This window comes from Aphis gossypii, chromosome X (assembly GCF_020184175.1).
Source record: "Aphis gossypii isolate Hap1 chromosome X, ASM2018417v2, whole genome shotgun sequence".
NCBI classification, from domain to species: Eukaryota; Metazoa; Arthropoda; class Insecta; order Hemiptera; family Aphididae; genus Aphis; species Aphis gossypii.
In genome coordinates, this window is record NC_065533.1 from 15,276,535 (window position 1) to 15,294,612 (window position 18,078).

The following is an 18,078-nucleotide window of genomic DNA, read 5'->3' on the forward strand; positions in this document are numbered from 1 at the left end:
TTCACTTGTTATTATTTTTGTAATAAATTTTAATCGAAATAAAAGTTAATAAATAAGGAGAAGAAATACGTCTTCAATTTTGTTACACATCTTATAGTAAAATTAGAGAAAATATAAATTCAAATGCTTGTTTGCTTTTTAATAATAATAAAATAATTTTTAATAAAGCAGCAGCATCAGTATCACTTTCTGCTATTTCAGCTAATGTATCAATTACAGTGGTTAAATTATGGAACACTGATCTTAAGGCTTCATAACGGCAACTCCAGCGTACATCACATAATGTTTTGAGCATTTTAGGCCTACATCAGGATTCAACATTTGTTCAAAAACAGAACAACTTTTAGAAGATGCTCTTTTGAAACTATATAATGTTTTTAATTATAATTACGAGTATCAGATACTACTTTACTATGATGTTTGTCAATTAACCCAATTTTATTTCCAGAACTTGATAATGATTGTTTTTATCCATTAACTTTACAAAACGCTTCTTTATATGAATTATTTTTGTGATGAATAGAAAATCGTTGAGTTGCTTTCCCCATTTCTTAAATCCACATGAAATAAATACTGTTTCCATACTAACTGTAGGAAAAGCTCGACAATAAAAACAAAAAGCTGAATCTAATTCTTGACTATACTCTAACCATTCACAAGACTAAATTCTTGCCTAAATGTTCTACCAAAACATCCGATCGATAGCTTGTCAACGGCTAGATCTAATACAACGCTCCTGGCAGATTGTTTTTGAACTACATCTGATGGCGAATCGCATATTCTGAGCACACCACCGCGTCGACTAGGTGTCTAGGTTATGTACCTAATAGAAAATCTATAGTGTTTAACTAGAGAAAACCGTTTTAGTCCACAGCCCACATAACATCATGATTAAAAGTGAGGGTCAGGTTCTAAGTCCAATATTATATAATAATATAATATAATAAAAATCAAATCAAATCAAATACAAAACAATCAAAACTAATATAACGAAAAGCTAACGTTAATTTTAGATTCTGAACGAAGTGATGAATGTATTGATTTTACAATGATGTGTGTTTTTTTTTTTTTTTTTGTTTTTTTTTGTGTCTGTGTACAGCATAACTAGTCGAAATAATGCTCCAATTTCAAACTATGGGGGTGGTTTCCGATGTAAAAGTGAATATCCTTGGTGCATTATAGAGGTAAAAAGTTAACATTTTCAAACAGTTTTCAAAAAAATCGAGAAAAACAAAAAAAATGACGGAAAAACGGCAATTACACGCAAAACCAGTTTTTGACCAAATCGATTTTTTTTTATGGTTGTAATTCAAAAACTAATCACTGAAAATACTTGAAATTTTCACCAAATGTTAATGTCAGAGGTATCTGTATATAGTTAAATTTTCAAAAAATTTTGACTTTTTTTGAGTTATTTATAGACCACTGACATTTTCGATTTTTTTGAGAAATTTTTTTTTAAGTGTCGATAAAAAATTTTTGGACAACCAAAAAGTTTTGAAAATTTAATACAAGGTTCCTTATGAATTGTTTTTATTGTAGCTAAAAAAAATTAAAAATCGTTATTCACAATTTTTTTTTTATAAGCGTTTATAGTTTAAATTTTTACGAAATCTGTCGAAAACGCGAAAATTTGCAAGTAATTTTGAAGTTGAAAAATCATAAAATTTTTTGTGTTCATAACTAAGAATTAAAATTATAACACTAATTTTTCCATAAGTTTACCTTCAAGTATCTATAGAAAAAAACTCGAAGCATCATTATAGGAAAAATTTTATGTGCGTTTGAATTTTAAATTTTTATGAAATTGCGTAACGATAACGATTTATCCTCAAACGATTTTAAATATTTGTTATTATTCAAAAAGTATAAGTCGTAGATACTTGAAAATTTAACAGTTATTAAGATTCGCGTTTTCTTTACGTGATTTAATTTTCAAAATATTTTGACTTTTTTTCAGTTTCATATTTATAGACAATTGAAATTTTCAATTTTTCTGAAAATTGTTTTTTTATGTGTCGATAAAATCTTTTTGGCCCTATCAAAATACTTGAAAATTTAATGCAAAGTTCCTCATAAGTTATTATTATAGTGATTAAAAAATTATAAGAATTCATAGGCACAATTTTTTTTATTAGCATTTGAAGTTCAAATATTGACAAAAATTCGTCAAAACCATGAATATTTGTAAATTATTTTGTAGGTATATTTCATAAAAAATTTTGTATAAGTAGCTAAGAGTTGAAAATTTAATACAAGGTTTTTTATAAGTTTAGCTTACAATTAATATAAAAGAACTTAAATTTTGTTGTATTCAGGCCATTAAAACATAAACCACCTTTTTCATCAACCACTAGAAATTATATCCTAGGCTGACAAATCGTCTTCGTTCAGAATCGTTTTTCGTATACAATGATAACTATCATTGGATTCAAATTTAACACTCCTATAATATATAATAACAGTACGTGTTCGACCTCCGACCGATACACACGTGTATCCCGGTCTACGATAATCGCATTTATAGCTTCCGATAGCAGTATACGTTAACACTCCAATCGATAAGACATAAGGTATGTTGTTTTATTTCGGCCCCCTCTTGCCTTAGTAACATCATTCAACATCCATCTCCAAGATGGATGACCCAAATTTAACCCCCAACTTTACTACACCCTCAGTTCCAAAACTCAACACTCAAAAAACGTTCGCAGAAACAACAGCTAATTTCCAATTTCCTAAAAAAGATCAAGCAGTAATTTTTAATACCATTGAAGACATACCCCAAATCGAATATATAAGAGCATTTAGTACACTTACTGATCCAAACAATATTAAATTTGCTTCACGCATATCAAACAATCGTTTTTGTATCTACTTTGCCAACAATAATATTGTGGAACAGATTATCTCCAAACAGTCGTACATTGTTATAAATAATAAGGAGATAACCTTCCGCCGGCTTATCAACCAAGCTAAACGCGTAATTGTGTCCAATGTACAACCGGTCATACCGCACGACGTAATTACAAAGGCACTCAACAATCTATCAATTAAAATAGTCTCGCCGATAACATTTATGAAAGCAGGCTTCGCTAATGATGAATTTAATCACATAGGAAGTTTTCGTCGGCAACTATATATACATCCGGATGACATCAATAAAATTCCTAGCTCTATTCTAATCAATTTCGAACAAACAGATTATCGCATCTTTCTCTCTGATGATACAGTGATATGCTATATCTGTAAACAAACGGGCCATACATCTAATTATTGCAAAAAGGAAATTGTAAATAAATCCCAAAATATTCAAGTCGAAAACCCGAATCTTATTTCCAATTTCATGGACACAGATAATAGTATACTAACTGACTCAAATTCAAACAATGAATCTCAAACCACTCTCTCCAACAACAATCCGAATCCTATCCCCAACAATACGGAAATAGATAATAATGTTCTAATCGACCTAACTACAAAAAGTGCAGGTAATCACATAGAAAACTACATCGAAAACTTCTCCACACAAGCATCCAACATCATTCCCCCTTCTCAAAACTCAACCCAGACACCAAAAAGACCAGCCTCATCCACTTCCAGCACCTCCCCATCTATCAAGGCACCAAACGATAATTTCCAAACTAATAGCTCTACGTCTCTTATAAACTCACAAATTCATCAATCTAAGAAGGTAACACTATCCGACAAGCTACTAGAATCCGCGAAAACTCCCCAACCACAAGTAAAAAAACCAAAACGATCAAATTCTTTGGAACAGATCATATTAAAGCTGGATCAAATACTTGAACCAACAAAAATCGTATTTGAAACTATACCAAATTTAAAAATAAACTTCACTCAACTAAAATTTATCATCGAAAACACAATAGGTATACCCAACCCAATGAGTATTATACAACCTTTTAACTTGTCACTCATGGAAATGATTGAAATCATAGACACCATCCGCCCAAAAATCAAGAATACAAGCTTTAAAAACAGGATTTCAAAATTATATCAATTAATGTTAGACTCAACTGGATCCGGAGGTCCTGTCCCCACAGGATTATAAGTTACCAACCTATAATCAACGTATAAAATATTTTATTTTATTTTTTTTTTTTATTATTTATTTATTTTTTCCTTTTTTGTTTTTGTCTCCTTTTAAATCTTATGCTGAACATAAACTTAAACAAATTTCACATTATTCAATGGAATCCAAACGGTATTTATTCAAAAATCGATGAAATCAAACTATTAGTCAACAAATTCTCACCAATAGCACTATGCATCCAAGAAACAAATTTTAGCAACACCAAACCAACTCATTTAAACAATTATTCAAGCTATACTAAAAATAGAAATCACGCTGGAAGAGCTAGCGGCGGAGTAGCTATTTTTATAAACAATCTTTTCCCTTCTGAAGAAGTCCCCATAACATCACATCTTGAAGTAATACCAGTAAACATCACAGTCAAAAGCAATTTAACCATTTGCAATATTTACTTACCAAACTCCCAAGACTTCAACGTTTCAGACATCCAAAATATTATTGATCAACTACCCACCCCATTTATCATTCTCGGTGACCTCAATAGTCAAAACACTCTGTGGGGCTGTAATAACACCAACCACAGAGGAACCAAAATCGAAACAATACTTAATACCAATAACATCAACATTCTCAACAATGGCCAAGCTACAAGAGTTAATTCTAACAAGGGCAACCTTTCCGCTATTGATTTATCTTTCTCCTCTACATCAATGTCACCCAATTTAGAATGGGACGTAATTCCGGAGCTTTCTAGCAGTGACCACTTCCCAATTAAAATAACCTTATGTTTATCAACCCTCATAAAATACACACTCGTAACTCTAAATGGAAATTATCAAATGCTGATTGGAACCTCTTCCAAACGGAATTTGAAAATAATCTATTAAATTCATCTTTTACTAATGAGAATACTATTGAAGAAAATATTGAACAATTTAGCAAACTTATTTACGATACAGCATCAAATATCTTTGAGCAACATAACTACTCTGGAAAACGACCCCCGGTCCCTTGGTGGAATAAAAATATTAAACACGCTATAAGAAATAAAAAGTCATCGTTTAACAAATACAAACGCACAAAACTTATCCAAGACTTCATTGAATTTAAAAAAAAACAAAGCACAAGTAAGATTTTTAATCAAAAATGAAAAAAAAAAATCATGGATACAGTTCACTTCAACACTAAATTCAAAAGAATCAGCTACCAATATTTGGAATAAAGTCAAGATCATAAAAGGGATCCCATCGACACAAATTAAAACCATTTTAACAGATAAAGCAATTCATACCGAACCCCATACAATAGCTCAAGCAATTGGTCATCACTTCTATTCAAATAGTAGTAACGCCAACTTAAACTCGGACTTCCTTAAACATAAACAAGATATAGAAACTAATTATTCTCCTTTCATATATAAGAATCAAAGCTTAGGGGACATTCTAAATGAACCTATAACATTATGTGAACTAAATGCTGGTCTTATAGGAAAAAAGAGCAACAGCTGTGGCTCAGACAAAATTCCATTTATTTTTTTACAAAACCTGCCCCCTAGGGGCATTCTCCTAATACTTAAACTATTCAACCAGATCTGGCGATCTGGGATACTTCCAATCAAATGGAAAAATGCTATTATCACCCCCATACCTAAAAAAAACAATGACAGATTCAAGCCAACTGGCTACCGACCAATTTCTGTCCTGTGCAGCATGAGTAAACTATTAGAGAAAATAGTATACAACAGATTATATTGGTTTGCGAATAAACATAACCTTCTATCACCCCTTCAACATGGATTTAGAAAACACCATTCCACTACTGATTGCCACGTTAAATTAGAGTCAGAAATACTGGATAAATTGGCTAATAAACAAATAATGATTCTTATCAGCTTAGATTTACAAAAAGCTTATGACACCGTTTGGCGTCATAGAGTAATTGAATTGCTTAAACAATGGAACATTCATGGTAATATGATAAGATATCTAACTAACTTCTTAAGTCAAAGAACTTTTCAATTAAAAATCAGGGATTTCATCTCTAATACCTTTGTATTAGAAAATGGAGTACCTCAAGGATCTCCGCTCAGTGTCTTCTTATTTCAAACTGCCATCAACAGCCTTCCCGACTTCATACCAAAACCAATCAAATCAATCATCTTTGCTGATGATACACACATATACGTCAGAGGAAATTCAGTCCCTTCAATAACTAAAGTACTACAAGACTGCCTTAATGTACTGTCAAAATGGTGTCACAATACAGGCTTTATCTTTTCTCCTCACAAAACCAAATGTATTCTTTTTTCCAACAAAAGGAACATAACCAAACCTAAAATTTATTTGAATACCATTTGTTTACCTTTTGTTGAAAACATCACTGTTCTTGGCCTTACCTTCGACTCAAAATTAACATGGAAACCTCACATTCTGAAAACCAAAAAATCAGCTTATAAAAATCTAAGAGTAATCAAAACGCTTAGTCATCTTGAATGGGGCGCCGAGTACTCCATTTTATTAAATCTATATAGATCACTACCCAGATAGCAAAATTAGTTTCACAGAACATTTTAAAAATGTTAGAAATTAAAAAACAATGTTCCGCTAATATTTCAAATTATTTATAGTAATGTAATTTTAATGTTCTTCGAATGTTTCATCATCATTATTTGGCCACTTTATTTCGCGTTTATAAAATATTTTGAATATAATATTGCTCAATTATTAATAAAATAATATTTTCAAAATATTTATTTTAAGTTGGGAAAATGTTCCTTAATTATTAGTATAATGTTATTTCAACATGATTATAATCTTTAAAATGTTCTTAAAATGTTTGTGTAAAAGTTTCAATAATATTTCAATTAAAACATAAAAAGGGTAAAAAGCAAAAAATTGAAGAAAACAAATAAGAAACTAGAAAATATTAGATAGGTAATAGAAAAAAAAATAACGTGATTCTAAATCAGCCAGAGAAAAAAATTCCATACAATTTGGATAGCAATGCAGCTAGCTATTATACATAATGTTCAACCGTACAATGATTGAATCAGCATAATAACCAAGATTTATTCTTGGTACTCCTCTCTAACATTCCTAATGCATTAATCTCCCTAGCTACAGATTGAGCTAAGAAATGTATAAATATATATATGTATAAATAAATGAAATTATAAAAAAAAAAAAAAAAAAATGAATAATTAAGTATATATATATACACTATAAATGTATTATGGTAGTAAAAACTTGACAACTTATACAACTGTGTCAAACATAACAAATTGTCAAACAAATAATTATTGTTCAAGCAATAAAATTTCTTCCAAATAGAATATTAGTACAACTACTGTCATTATAATAATGAACAAAAGTAATAATAATACCATGTGAAAAACAAAACAAATCAATTTGTAAAAATTATTATTATATTTTTAATTTTTATACACATTTTTTATCACTATGAATAAGAACAAAAAAAAAAAAATAAACAGTATTATTTTTATTGTTAAAATAAACAAAATATTTAGTACTTTCAAACACTATTAATCATAATTTATTCATAATTAGTTTTTAAAAATGTCACTCCATCGTAGCAGTATTATAATTATTTTTGTTGATCATCCTATACTTAGCATGGGCCAACCATGTTGCTAGTGGTACATCAAATTCTCTATCAATTAGATTTTGAAACTTTGGATGAACTCTAATTGCATCTATAAAAATGGGTTACATTTTATTATTATAAACAGATTTAAACATAATAAAAATAAATAAACTTACCAATCAATAAACGATAAACTTTGCATAGTTTGAAAGATTTTTTTTTCTTAAACCCTTGTAAAGAGAATTCAAGTATGACTTTGTCTTCAAACATTTTCGCCATCAGCCTTCTGACACTGTCACCAACACTTTTTGTTCCAACTAACAATGTTAATTTTGAGATCTACAAAGTACAATTGAGTTCATTAAAAAAAGTCAAATAATACAAAATTAACAAAAATATTTTATGACACTCGTCTATAAAGTCAACATACTATATTCAATCTGAACTGTTTATCTAAATCAATTTTTTGTTCTAAATCCTCAAGTTCGTTAATTGACTTTATTGGAAAAATTTCATCAAGAATAAAAGCTTCTTGAAATGTGTTTGGTAGGTTTGAAGAAATTAATGTACCTCCACTCTCCAAAATCATGTTTGATGCATTTACAGTGTGACTTAATGCAGTTAAATCATATTTAATTTTAGTTAATGAAGTTATAACAAACTTTTGAAAGTCTGAAACAATAAGCATACAATTTAAGAACACAATTTTATAATTTTTATTTCTATTCAATTATCAGAATAATAATACAAATGTAGTCATCATGTAGATAAACAAAAATTACAATTAACTTAAGTTATTAATAGAAACTGCATATTTTTACATACATTTTTAAATACTATTTAAATTATTATTAAAATATTATTGATTTATATATAACTCCTAAGATTAGCATTTTAAAATAATTTACATTTTCGGTTAAATTATGTCTAGTTATTATTTGGTACTTAACTTTTATAGTTCTTACTAACTAAAAACAAAAAAGAATATAATTTTTCAATTTTGTTACTTTAGAATAAAGGAAATTATTTTTAGTTAATTTAGTAATCTTTTATAATATTTTATTATTATAAAACATGATAACAGATATACATGAATCTAAAAGTTTTACTACAAATAACATTAATAAGAAAATGTGTTGGATGGACAATAAAATGTTAACAATCTATTATATACCAATAGGTAAAAAAAATACTAAAACTTACTAACCTTACCTATACTAAAATAGGTCTTGGCGGGTATTGCAGTATATTATAATTATGATAAAAGTAGCTATTAATAACACTAATTTATTTTTATGACTATTTAATATAATGCATTTACAAATTCTATGCTAATATGGAATACAAATCAATTCCCATGGTAGGCAAAATAAATTATTTATTTAGATCCGTGTCTTACAAGTTGAAATATGCAGAGGTATTTAATATTTATATTTAAAAAGGAGTATATAGGAACAATTTTATCCTTATTGTTGAAATATTTGCATTATTACTAGAAAAATAATACAATTTTCATTGAATTTTGCAGCAATAAGATAGGTTTCTTGAATCAAATAAATGTATTGTGGATTATACTTTTTTTTTTTATATAGTAGCCATAAAATGATTAATATGATTAATGGTTATAAAAATTGCAATAAATATAAGCTATAGATATGTAAGTATTTCAAATAACACATAATAATAATAATAATAATAATATAGTTAAGAGCATTATAATATGGACATAATAATACAAATTATTAAAAAATAATTTTTTAATTAATTATTTGTAATATAATATTTAATTTTAACACATACCAGCTGGTGGCATTAAATAACGATCTTCTTTGTCTGTGTTAATTCTGGGTCTTGTGGTTGAGTTTGTTTCAGGAATCAAAACAGTATCTGTAATAAGTCATAAAATACACAATGAATTATTTCAATATACATAACAGACAAAAATAAAATAAAAAATAAGTTTACTTCAAACCTTTTATAGTTTTTTTTGATGGCTCAGACATAAATAATGCTCGCTTATAAGTTTTCATCGTTTCATCAACAGAAGAATTCATAACAGGCTGGGATGATGTACCAATAAAATGATTTTGGTGATTACTGCTCAAAATATCATCTTTTTCAACAAGTATTTTTCCGATTGGTGATTTCAAGTAGTAATTGTTGACATTATCTGGGGATTTATCAGGCACATTATCATACACAATGGTTGATTTTACTGGTGTATTGAATGTATTAACTGCAGGTGATTTGATTGGGCTCATATCAACTGAATACAAAATATACAATATTGTAACAATTATAGTTAATTAGATATCTAGCAACCTACATAGATATTCAATATAATATATTAGGAAATTATTATAAATAATTTAAACATACCATTTGCTGAACGTTTGGGAAGGTACTCTGGGTCATTATCAGAATCAACTATGTCTTCAATTTCAGATTCTGAAATGTTATTAAAATCTACTAGTTTGTCCTGAGAGTTGTTTTTTTCTGTACAAATTCAAATTATTTTAATTATGTAGCAATAAATGTACATTAATCAATAAACTAATATATAGGGTACCTATAGTGTCCTCTAAAAAAAGAATTTTTATGTTGGACAGATTAGATTATTTCATTACAATCACCATCTAGGATACTAATTTATTTACATCAATACAATTTAATTATAATATTTAAGTATACATTATTATAAATTTGACAAGTGTTTTATATTTATTTATAAAATAAATTAAACAATTAATGATATACATAGGTATACTTATTTCTATTTTAAAATAGACTTATTTTTAAAAAAAACTTATTAAAAATGTATTTTACTTGTTACTAAAGATGGAGGACTTGGAAGGAGTGAAGACTTTGAAGAATTTCCATATTTCTTGATGGATTTTTTTATCTTTTTAAAATCTTCATTTTCAGAAGATAAATCTGATAAGAACTGAGCTTTTTTAGCTTTTAAACGAGCTTCAACTAAACTGCCTAAAGTATAGCACACATTAACTAAATAAACAACAACTTAAAAATATTGAAGTACAGCTAAAAAAATTGGTCATGTTTCTTACCATATGGATATCCAAGAATTCTAGCTGAAAACCATTGAAATTCAACTTTGTTTGGATAAATCCGTTTTTCGATCATTCTTTTAACACAGTTTTTTGATAATGGCCATGCACATTTTTTATCCTTTTTATTGAACCATACATTAGGAACTGACTCTATTGTATTTTCTTTGAGAAAATGAACAACAATCCACATTATGCTGTTTCGTCATCAGTATTAAAATAATAACATAAAAAAAAAATTAATAGGTAAATAAGTCATAAGATATTATAGGTATTAAGTATAGTAAAAAGTTTAAAAATAATAATTATACATTAAATATTATAGGTATTAAGTATAGTAAAAAGTTTAAAAATAATAATTATGAATTAAATAGATTAATAAAAATACAAGTTTAAGTATGAATTAAAGGCATTGCAATTAATTTGTTATTGTGAGTTAACAACATAACTTTTTTATTTATTTCAAAATAATTCCAATATTTTAAATTTTTAGAAGGAGAATCAACAATAAAAATATTTAATAATTTTGAATCAATAGGATTTTTATACAATGCATTTTTATTTTCAAAAATTCTTCCGATTATTATTAAGTGGTTTTCACTTTGTACAATGTTCAAACATCTAGCGACCTCTCCGCTGTTAGTTAAAAAAAAACTTTCTTTTCCAATGGCTATGTTTAGTTTTATATGGCCTATTTGTAATTTTTTAAATTGAATTCCAACAATATTATTAATTAATGGTCCGTCCGTATGTGGTTTTGATGTAATATATTGTTTTGGATTTTGAGAAACATTCTTTTGTATTTCACTACTATAATATACTTCATTATATCGATTTATTACTTGCTCAAGAGGCTTATCATGTTTTCTTACTTTGGATTTCAATTCTTTCATAAAATTTTCAAAAACAAACGCACTACAATTATCAAGAGGACCGTAGCGTTCATAGTCATCTGATATGTGTGTTAGTCCATGAATATTGTGCGAAATATGTTGACAGCCATATGTCATTTCAAACGTTTGGACAAAGTAATTCATAAGTTGTTTCGAATAATTTACATATTGCTGGTAATCAGGACTTAGAAGTACTAACATAGAAACATGTAAGGCCATAAAATTGGTGTAAGCATCTTCATTCAAAATATTTTTTAGCACAACCGGTCCTATGTACAGTAAAAACAATCGTAACTCGGTAGCTTTCCACCTGCATACTTCTTGTATTTCTCTCGTTTTTCTAACAAAGTCAGAGGGAATATAAGGTTTTAAATCCAACAATGATGATGTAAGCTTCTTGACATTACGACTATGTAAACGAACAAGCAATGGCCCTTTATGCAACCAAAGTAAAATTAATTTCTTAACAGCACCCAAACAGACTAAATGCATGTAGTCCAATGAGAATGAATGAACTAAATCTAATCCTGATAACTCCATGAGTCTTGATATTTCTCCAGTATGATGCTCTTCGTATAGCATATTTATATATGCATCATGAGTCCTTTCATTTGGTTTTTGATCTAAGTATGGGAAACACACACGGTTTTTAAAATATTCACCTTCTTGTATACACCTGGTACAAGAAGAAAATCCCGAATGACCTTTAATTTTTAATAAAAATGCTTTAGCAGGAGCATCGCATACAAACACATCAATTGACACTTTTTTCAAAACACCATTGACAACAATACCATTAACAATAAGTTCTTTGGCTTCTGAAATAAAATCTGCTAAAAAATCATTGCTATCACAAGGTTTAGCAGTGCCATAGTAAACACCTATAGGAAAAACTTTTTTTGTGGTGTTATTCATGACAAATGCTAATATAGGCCAAAATTGCCCATTACTGCTTTTGGACAATGGAAGACCATCGATGCCAATGGCAATTTTAATCTCACAAGAGTCAGTTGTTGCATATCTTAATATACCAGCTGCCAATCCAAAATGATAATAATGGCCAGGGTGGACATTACGAATATTAATTCTTGGTCTCTGCGGTGTGGCTAGTAGTGTTCTTGCATCTCTTGGTAGATCTTGGGTGTTAATAGTTTCATATTTTTTCATAACATTTAATAGTTTATTAACAGTTAAGTTTGGTACATTGCATTCAATAGCCCAAATACCTAAGTCTTCTTTAAACTTATTATTTACTAAACTTTTCCTTTCTGTAATTTCATGTATGTCTGATATTTTATCTGGTGAGCTTAAAGGAGAAGACACCATAGGAACTGCCTCAGAAAAATGTGAGCTTGGTCGTTCTACTTGCATTGAGTCTGTTTGACAAGCAATTGTAGGAGAAAGGTTCAGATAGTCAGTTGAACGGGTAACATTATTTTCATTGAATTGGATAGGAATATCAGAATGATTTATGGAATAAATTTTTAGAATATTATCCAATTCTTGTTTTCTTTTTCTTCTTTTGGTACGATTACTTTTAATCATATTGAAAATTATAAGTTAAAAATATTATTTTAACATTTATTAAATCCTGCAAGAGATAATTTAATAAGAGTTACAGCTGACTGACTCTACATTCTTTAAAATTACTAAATGACAAAAGTCAAAACTCAAAATTCCACAGCTCACAATACAATATTAACCAAAAAACTACTCCTGATTTTTGTCTTATTAAAATAAATTAATCATTTAGGTAATCAATTGTTAAAAAAATAAAATTATAAGTAAATATGCTAAATAAGTATTTACCTATATATATTAGATACATACATGCATACATATTATATGTAGATATTACTATATATTATATTATAGGTATTGTTATTACTTATTACTTACTACATCTATAAATTCATAAAATAAAAATTATATAATGTAGGTACTTACATGATGTGAAGCAATCAAATATCAATATCAGTTTAAAATGTATTAAAAGTTACACGTTCAAATCACAATACTGGGCATTAGACCTTAACACAACAGGTGCTCCAGAAAATGCTATAGTAAAAACAATAAATGAAATAATTTTTAATGTAAAATATAACTTAAAAACTAGTATCAGCCTGACTCACGACCAAGCACCATCAGCCACAAACCTAAACAAAATTTAACTACTATTTCATACCTACATTACAATAAAATCATTTTATTTTTAATTAAAAAATATTTATTAGATAGGTAGGTACTAACTGTAAAATTATATGATATTTAAATTAAATAAATATATATATTGTAGTTTAAAAGATTTACATACTTTTTTTGATTTGTACACAAAAAATTTAAAAAAAAGGTATACATAGGTAAACCCAATAAACATAAAATAAACACAAATGAAATAAATTAGCTATACATTAATAAAATAGTTGTTTTTTAGTTTAACACTAGAATATTCTAACATATAAAATGTTTATTGTCTATTTGACCAAGCTGCAGAAGTTAAGAAATTCAGATATTGTTGGCTGATCAAAGATAGAAATTTAGATTTAAAAATTTGAAGTTTGGAAATTACTTACTTAAAACTTAATTTCACGTTTACACTGAAGTATAATACCTAACATATTTAAATGCTACGCACAAAACCATAATGTGGTGAATTAAAAAAAAAACCAAAAAAATGTGAAATGTTTCCACAACTTATATAATTAATATAGGTAATTTAATATAATTAATAATTATAGGTTATAAAGTACATTTTCTAATTTGGCTATGGGCCCTTATAATAATGTAAAATATTCAAGAGCCCCAGGTGGCCAGGTGGGCCAGACCGACACTATTCAACAATTAAGTATAGGTATTAAATAGAAGTTATTAAGACAAAAAGTAATATGAAATAATCTATACTGACTTGTTGAAGAAGATTACAAATATAAAATAGACTCAAAATATTCTCACTTACAAAAGGCGATGACAAAGAACAAAATCGGCTGCAGCAAAGAATAGTAGAATAATTCACCAGACGGAGACACGAACACAAAGTCAAGGCTAATGGAGTAATAGTTAATAATTACTAATTTATTAGCGTCGACGCAACAGTCAGTTTATCTCCAAGATAACAACCGATCAAATATTCCAATGATAATGATTTAACTGAATTTTATTTTGGACTATTTTTAATTTTTTCCTCGAAAACGGCGGTGGGGCGACGACGACGACAGCGGCGACGATGACGATAAACAAAGAACGATATAAATAAGAATACCAACATTAAATTATACATGCGCGCATTGCGCAGAGGCATGTTTATTTGTCGATTATTGATATATTATAATAACGTATCATAATATACTACATTTCCTTCTATAATTCTTGTTATTTCTTGTTATTCTATATTTCTAGTTATTGATACAAATTCGGGTACGCTGCAGTGGCGTTTATTTTATTTTATATAATATGTAGGCACAACGCCACAACGGTTTTCCCAACCGTAACTAGTTAAATATTCAATATTTGTATATTGTACGATACTCCGGCGTCCGGCCCACGAGAGAAGTAACCCGTGTCCCGAATCCCGACCAAAGCTGCGCATCCCTCACATAGTTGACATATCCGACATCACAGCGGTTCACGGTCGGCAACGTTGAGGAAATTCTATAGCGGAAACGTTTTGCTGTACGAACGTTGAAAAGCTGGATCATGGCGCTGGCAAATTGCAATGTTTGCAAACGTTAAGTTTGCAACTTCGATTAGCAAACAGACCGTCCGAATTTCTCCATTATCAAAGTTTTCCGCTACAGAATTTCCTCGTTGTACAACATGCATCATCATAACGTTTACACCTACTCGCTATGTGTGTCAATACGTCTGTGCCACTATATTATGTACTTATATACTTTTAATTTTTCATGTTTTTATGGTATTACGTTCAATTTTGTAAACAGATTGAATATTTAAAAAATAAAAAAAAATTAATTCAGTTTTGTTCCGCACGGGCTATAATATAATAATATTATGAATGGCAATATATTATTATCACTCTATATAGCGCTTGTTTCGCGCTGTATGCACGCCACAACCCTACACTGAATGACATAAACTATAAAGACTAAGGCCTTAAAAAATAAAAGAGGCCTGGGACTGCTGAGTGCTGACTGCCTTCTTTACTCTTTATCATCTATGCGTCAGTCTGCATGCGCGTAGCGGTATACTTCTCTTATTGTGGGCCGGAGTTTAAAATTATTAATAAATATTTAAGCAGAATGCAGATAATACTGTACTAAATATTATTGAGTGTGTACAAATACTATTTAGTATTTACGATGTATAATATATAAATGTTTGTGTATATATATGTGTGTATATATAGTATTATTGTTATGTGTATCATCAAAAATAATTATCTATACAATCGTTATTTTATCGTACATTTTATGAAAGTATTTTACCCACTCAGTCATAGACAATGTGTAAATTACCCGAGTAATGTACGAAATAAACGTTTTATTATAAATAATAATATATTTTTACTTTATTCAATAGGTATAGGTAGTGTTCTCATTACCTGCGGCGGGTAATGAGAACAGTAATAACTGTATTTTGTACTTTACCCAGCCGTAAGGCCGTAACATATATTCAATAAAATCAATATTATTTTATATTTTTAATTTTACATTATTTAAATGTTTTGGGAAAATTACAATTAAAATATCATAAATTTAACCAACTGGAAACATACACAAAATATTCTCAAAATAATATTACTTTACATTCATAACTAAATGTTACTATAATATTGTGGCATAGTTCAAAATTGAATATTACAAAAAAAACAAAATCGTGACATTAAGAAAATATTTAAAAAATTATATTTATATTTTAAACACAATACAATATTATACGAATGATAAAATGATAATATTTTAAATTCAACCTAGTTAAAATGTTATCACAACATAAATGTTATGAAATTGCTATCTGGGTTAGATCAAAACTTGACTACGGCTCAATCTGCTACGGAAACTCTAATCGTAATATAACCAAATTACTTGACCCTATTCATAACACCGGTATAAGATGTGCAACGGGAGCCTTCAGAAGTAGTCCTGTCACCAGCTTATTAGCCATCACTGGGGAACCTCCACTTCACTATCGCAGACTAAGACTATCACTCAAATATATAACCAGAATTTTGTCTACTCCAGTTAATTCAACTATTCACTATTTAAATATAAACCATTCTTCATCTGTATACGATTTAAACCCGAATCTCAGAAAACCACTAAGATCAAGACTTCGCAAAGAAATGTCCGACAACAACATCTCCCCTGACACGATCCTTCAATATGAAACCTGCCTTACTCCGTCGTGGATTTTACAAAACTACGAAATCGATACCAGTCTTAGTGGCCATGTAAAAAAAGAAACACCCGAAATAGTCTATCGAAATTTATTTAATGAACTAATTCATATGGATAACCCCAATAAGTCTCAAATCTATACTGATGCATCGAAAACTTCAACAGGCATAGGTCTAGCAGTTATACACAATAGTTCTACTCAATTATTCCAGCTAAATAGTCATAGCAGCATTTATACAGCTGAATACATAGCTCTCTTAAAAGGAGTCCAAACAGCTGTCAATTCAAATTTTGACAGAATCGACATATGTTCTGACTCACTCAGTGTTCTGTCTAATTTAAAACATAATACCCAGATGAATCCCTTAGCCATAAAGATAAAAAATATAATTCAGTTATCCAAAAAATTCATACGACTTATATGGACTCCGGGTCACTGTAATATCGTAGGGAACGAAGAAGCAGACATAGCAGCTCGAAATGCTGTAAGTAACCCTAACGCCTTAACACTCGATCTTGTGTCACCAGTGGATACTTTCAGGAACATTGATAAATACTGCATACAACTAAGGGACTTAGATTGGCGTCAAGTTACTGATAACAAACTTAGAGAAATCAAATATTCAGTCGAACCTTGGCCAAAACACAATTTCTCTAATCGAAAAGAAGAAATCATTATTAACCGACTAAGAATTGGTCACACAAGAGTCACTCACGATTACCTCATGAAAAAGACTGAACCTCCATTATGCCGCTCTTGCAATTTGCCCAATACAGTCAAACACATTCTCATCCACTGCCAAATATTCTCTGAGGCCAGAAATTAATGTGAAATCCCGGACAATCTATATGAAGCCATAGGACCCCATGCCGACACACAAAAAATTATCTCATTTTTAAAAAAAATCGAAATGTTCAACTTAATTCAATCTATTTATATTCAATTTTTTTTTTTTTTTTGTCTCTTATAATATGTTTTGTGTTGTTTTGTATCTCTTTTCAACCATTGTAACCTAACTTAAACACTATAAGCTAATAACCTTGTCGTTGATGCTGAAACAATAAAAAAAAAAAAAAAAAATATAATAATGATCTATACGGCACCT

General features: G+C 28.9%; 1 protein-coding gene across 1 annotated transcript; it reads right to left on the bottom strand.

The window, feature by feature from the left end:
- Positions 1–7,632: 7,632 nt before the first annotated feature.
- LOC114130969 (uncharacterized) lies at positions 7,633–10,996 on the bottom strand. Its single transcript, XM_050207072.1, has 8 exons — positions 10,726–10,996; positions 10,484–10,642; positions 10,037–10,153; positions 9,630–9,923; positions 9,458–9,544; positions 8,088–8,329; positions 7,834–7,996; positions 7,633–7,766 (listed from the first exon to the last, which is right to left on the bottom strand). The coding sequence occupies exons 1-8, from the start codon at positions 10,916–10,918 to the stop codon at positions 7,633–7,635; spliced, it is 1,389 nt and encodes a 462-aa protein (XP_050063029.1). The 5' UTR covers positions 10,919–10,996.
- Between the last annotated feature and the right edge of the window lie 7,082 nt (positions 10,997–18,078).

Bases quoted from the DNA above. Each gene is read 5' to 3' on its own strand.
- LOC114130969 (XM_050207072.1), bottom strand. From the start codon at position 10,918: ATGTGGATTGTTGTTCATTTTCTCAAAGAAAATACAATAGAGTCAGTT. The intron at 8,330-9,457 runs GTATGTGTTAAA...TTATTGTTTCAG, and splicing joins TTATTTAATGCCACCAGCTG to ACTTTCAAAAGTTTGTTATA. The intron at 7,767-7,833 runs GTAAGTTTATTT...CCATTTTTATAG, and splicing joins AGTTTATCGTTTATTGATTG to ATGCAATTAGAGTTCATCCA.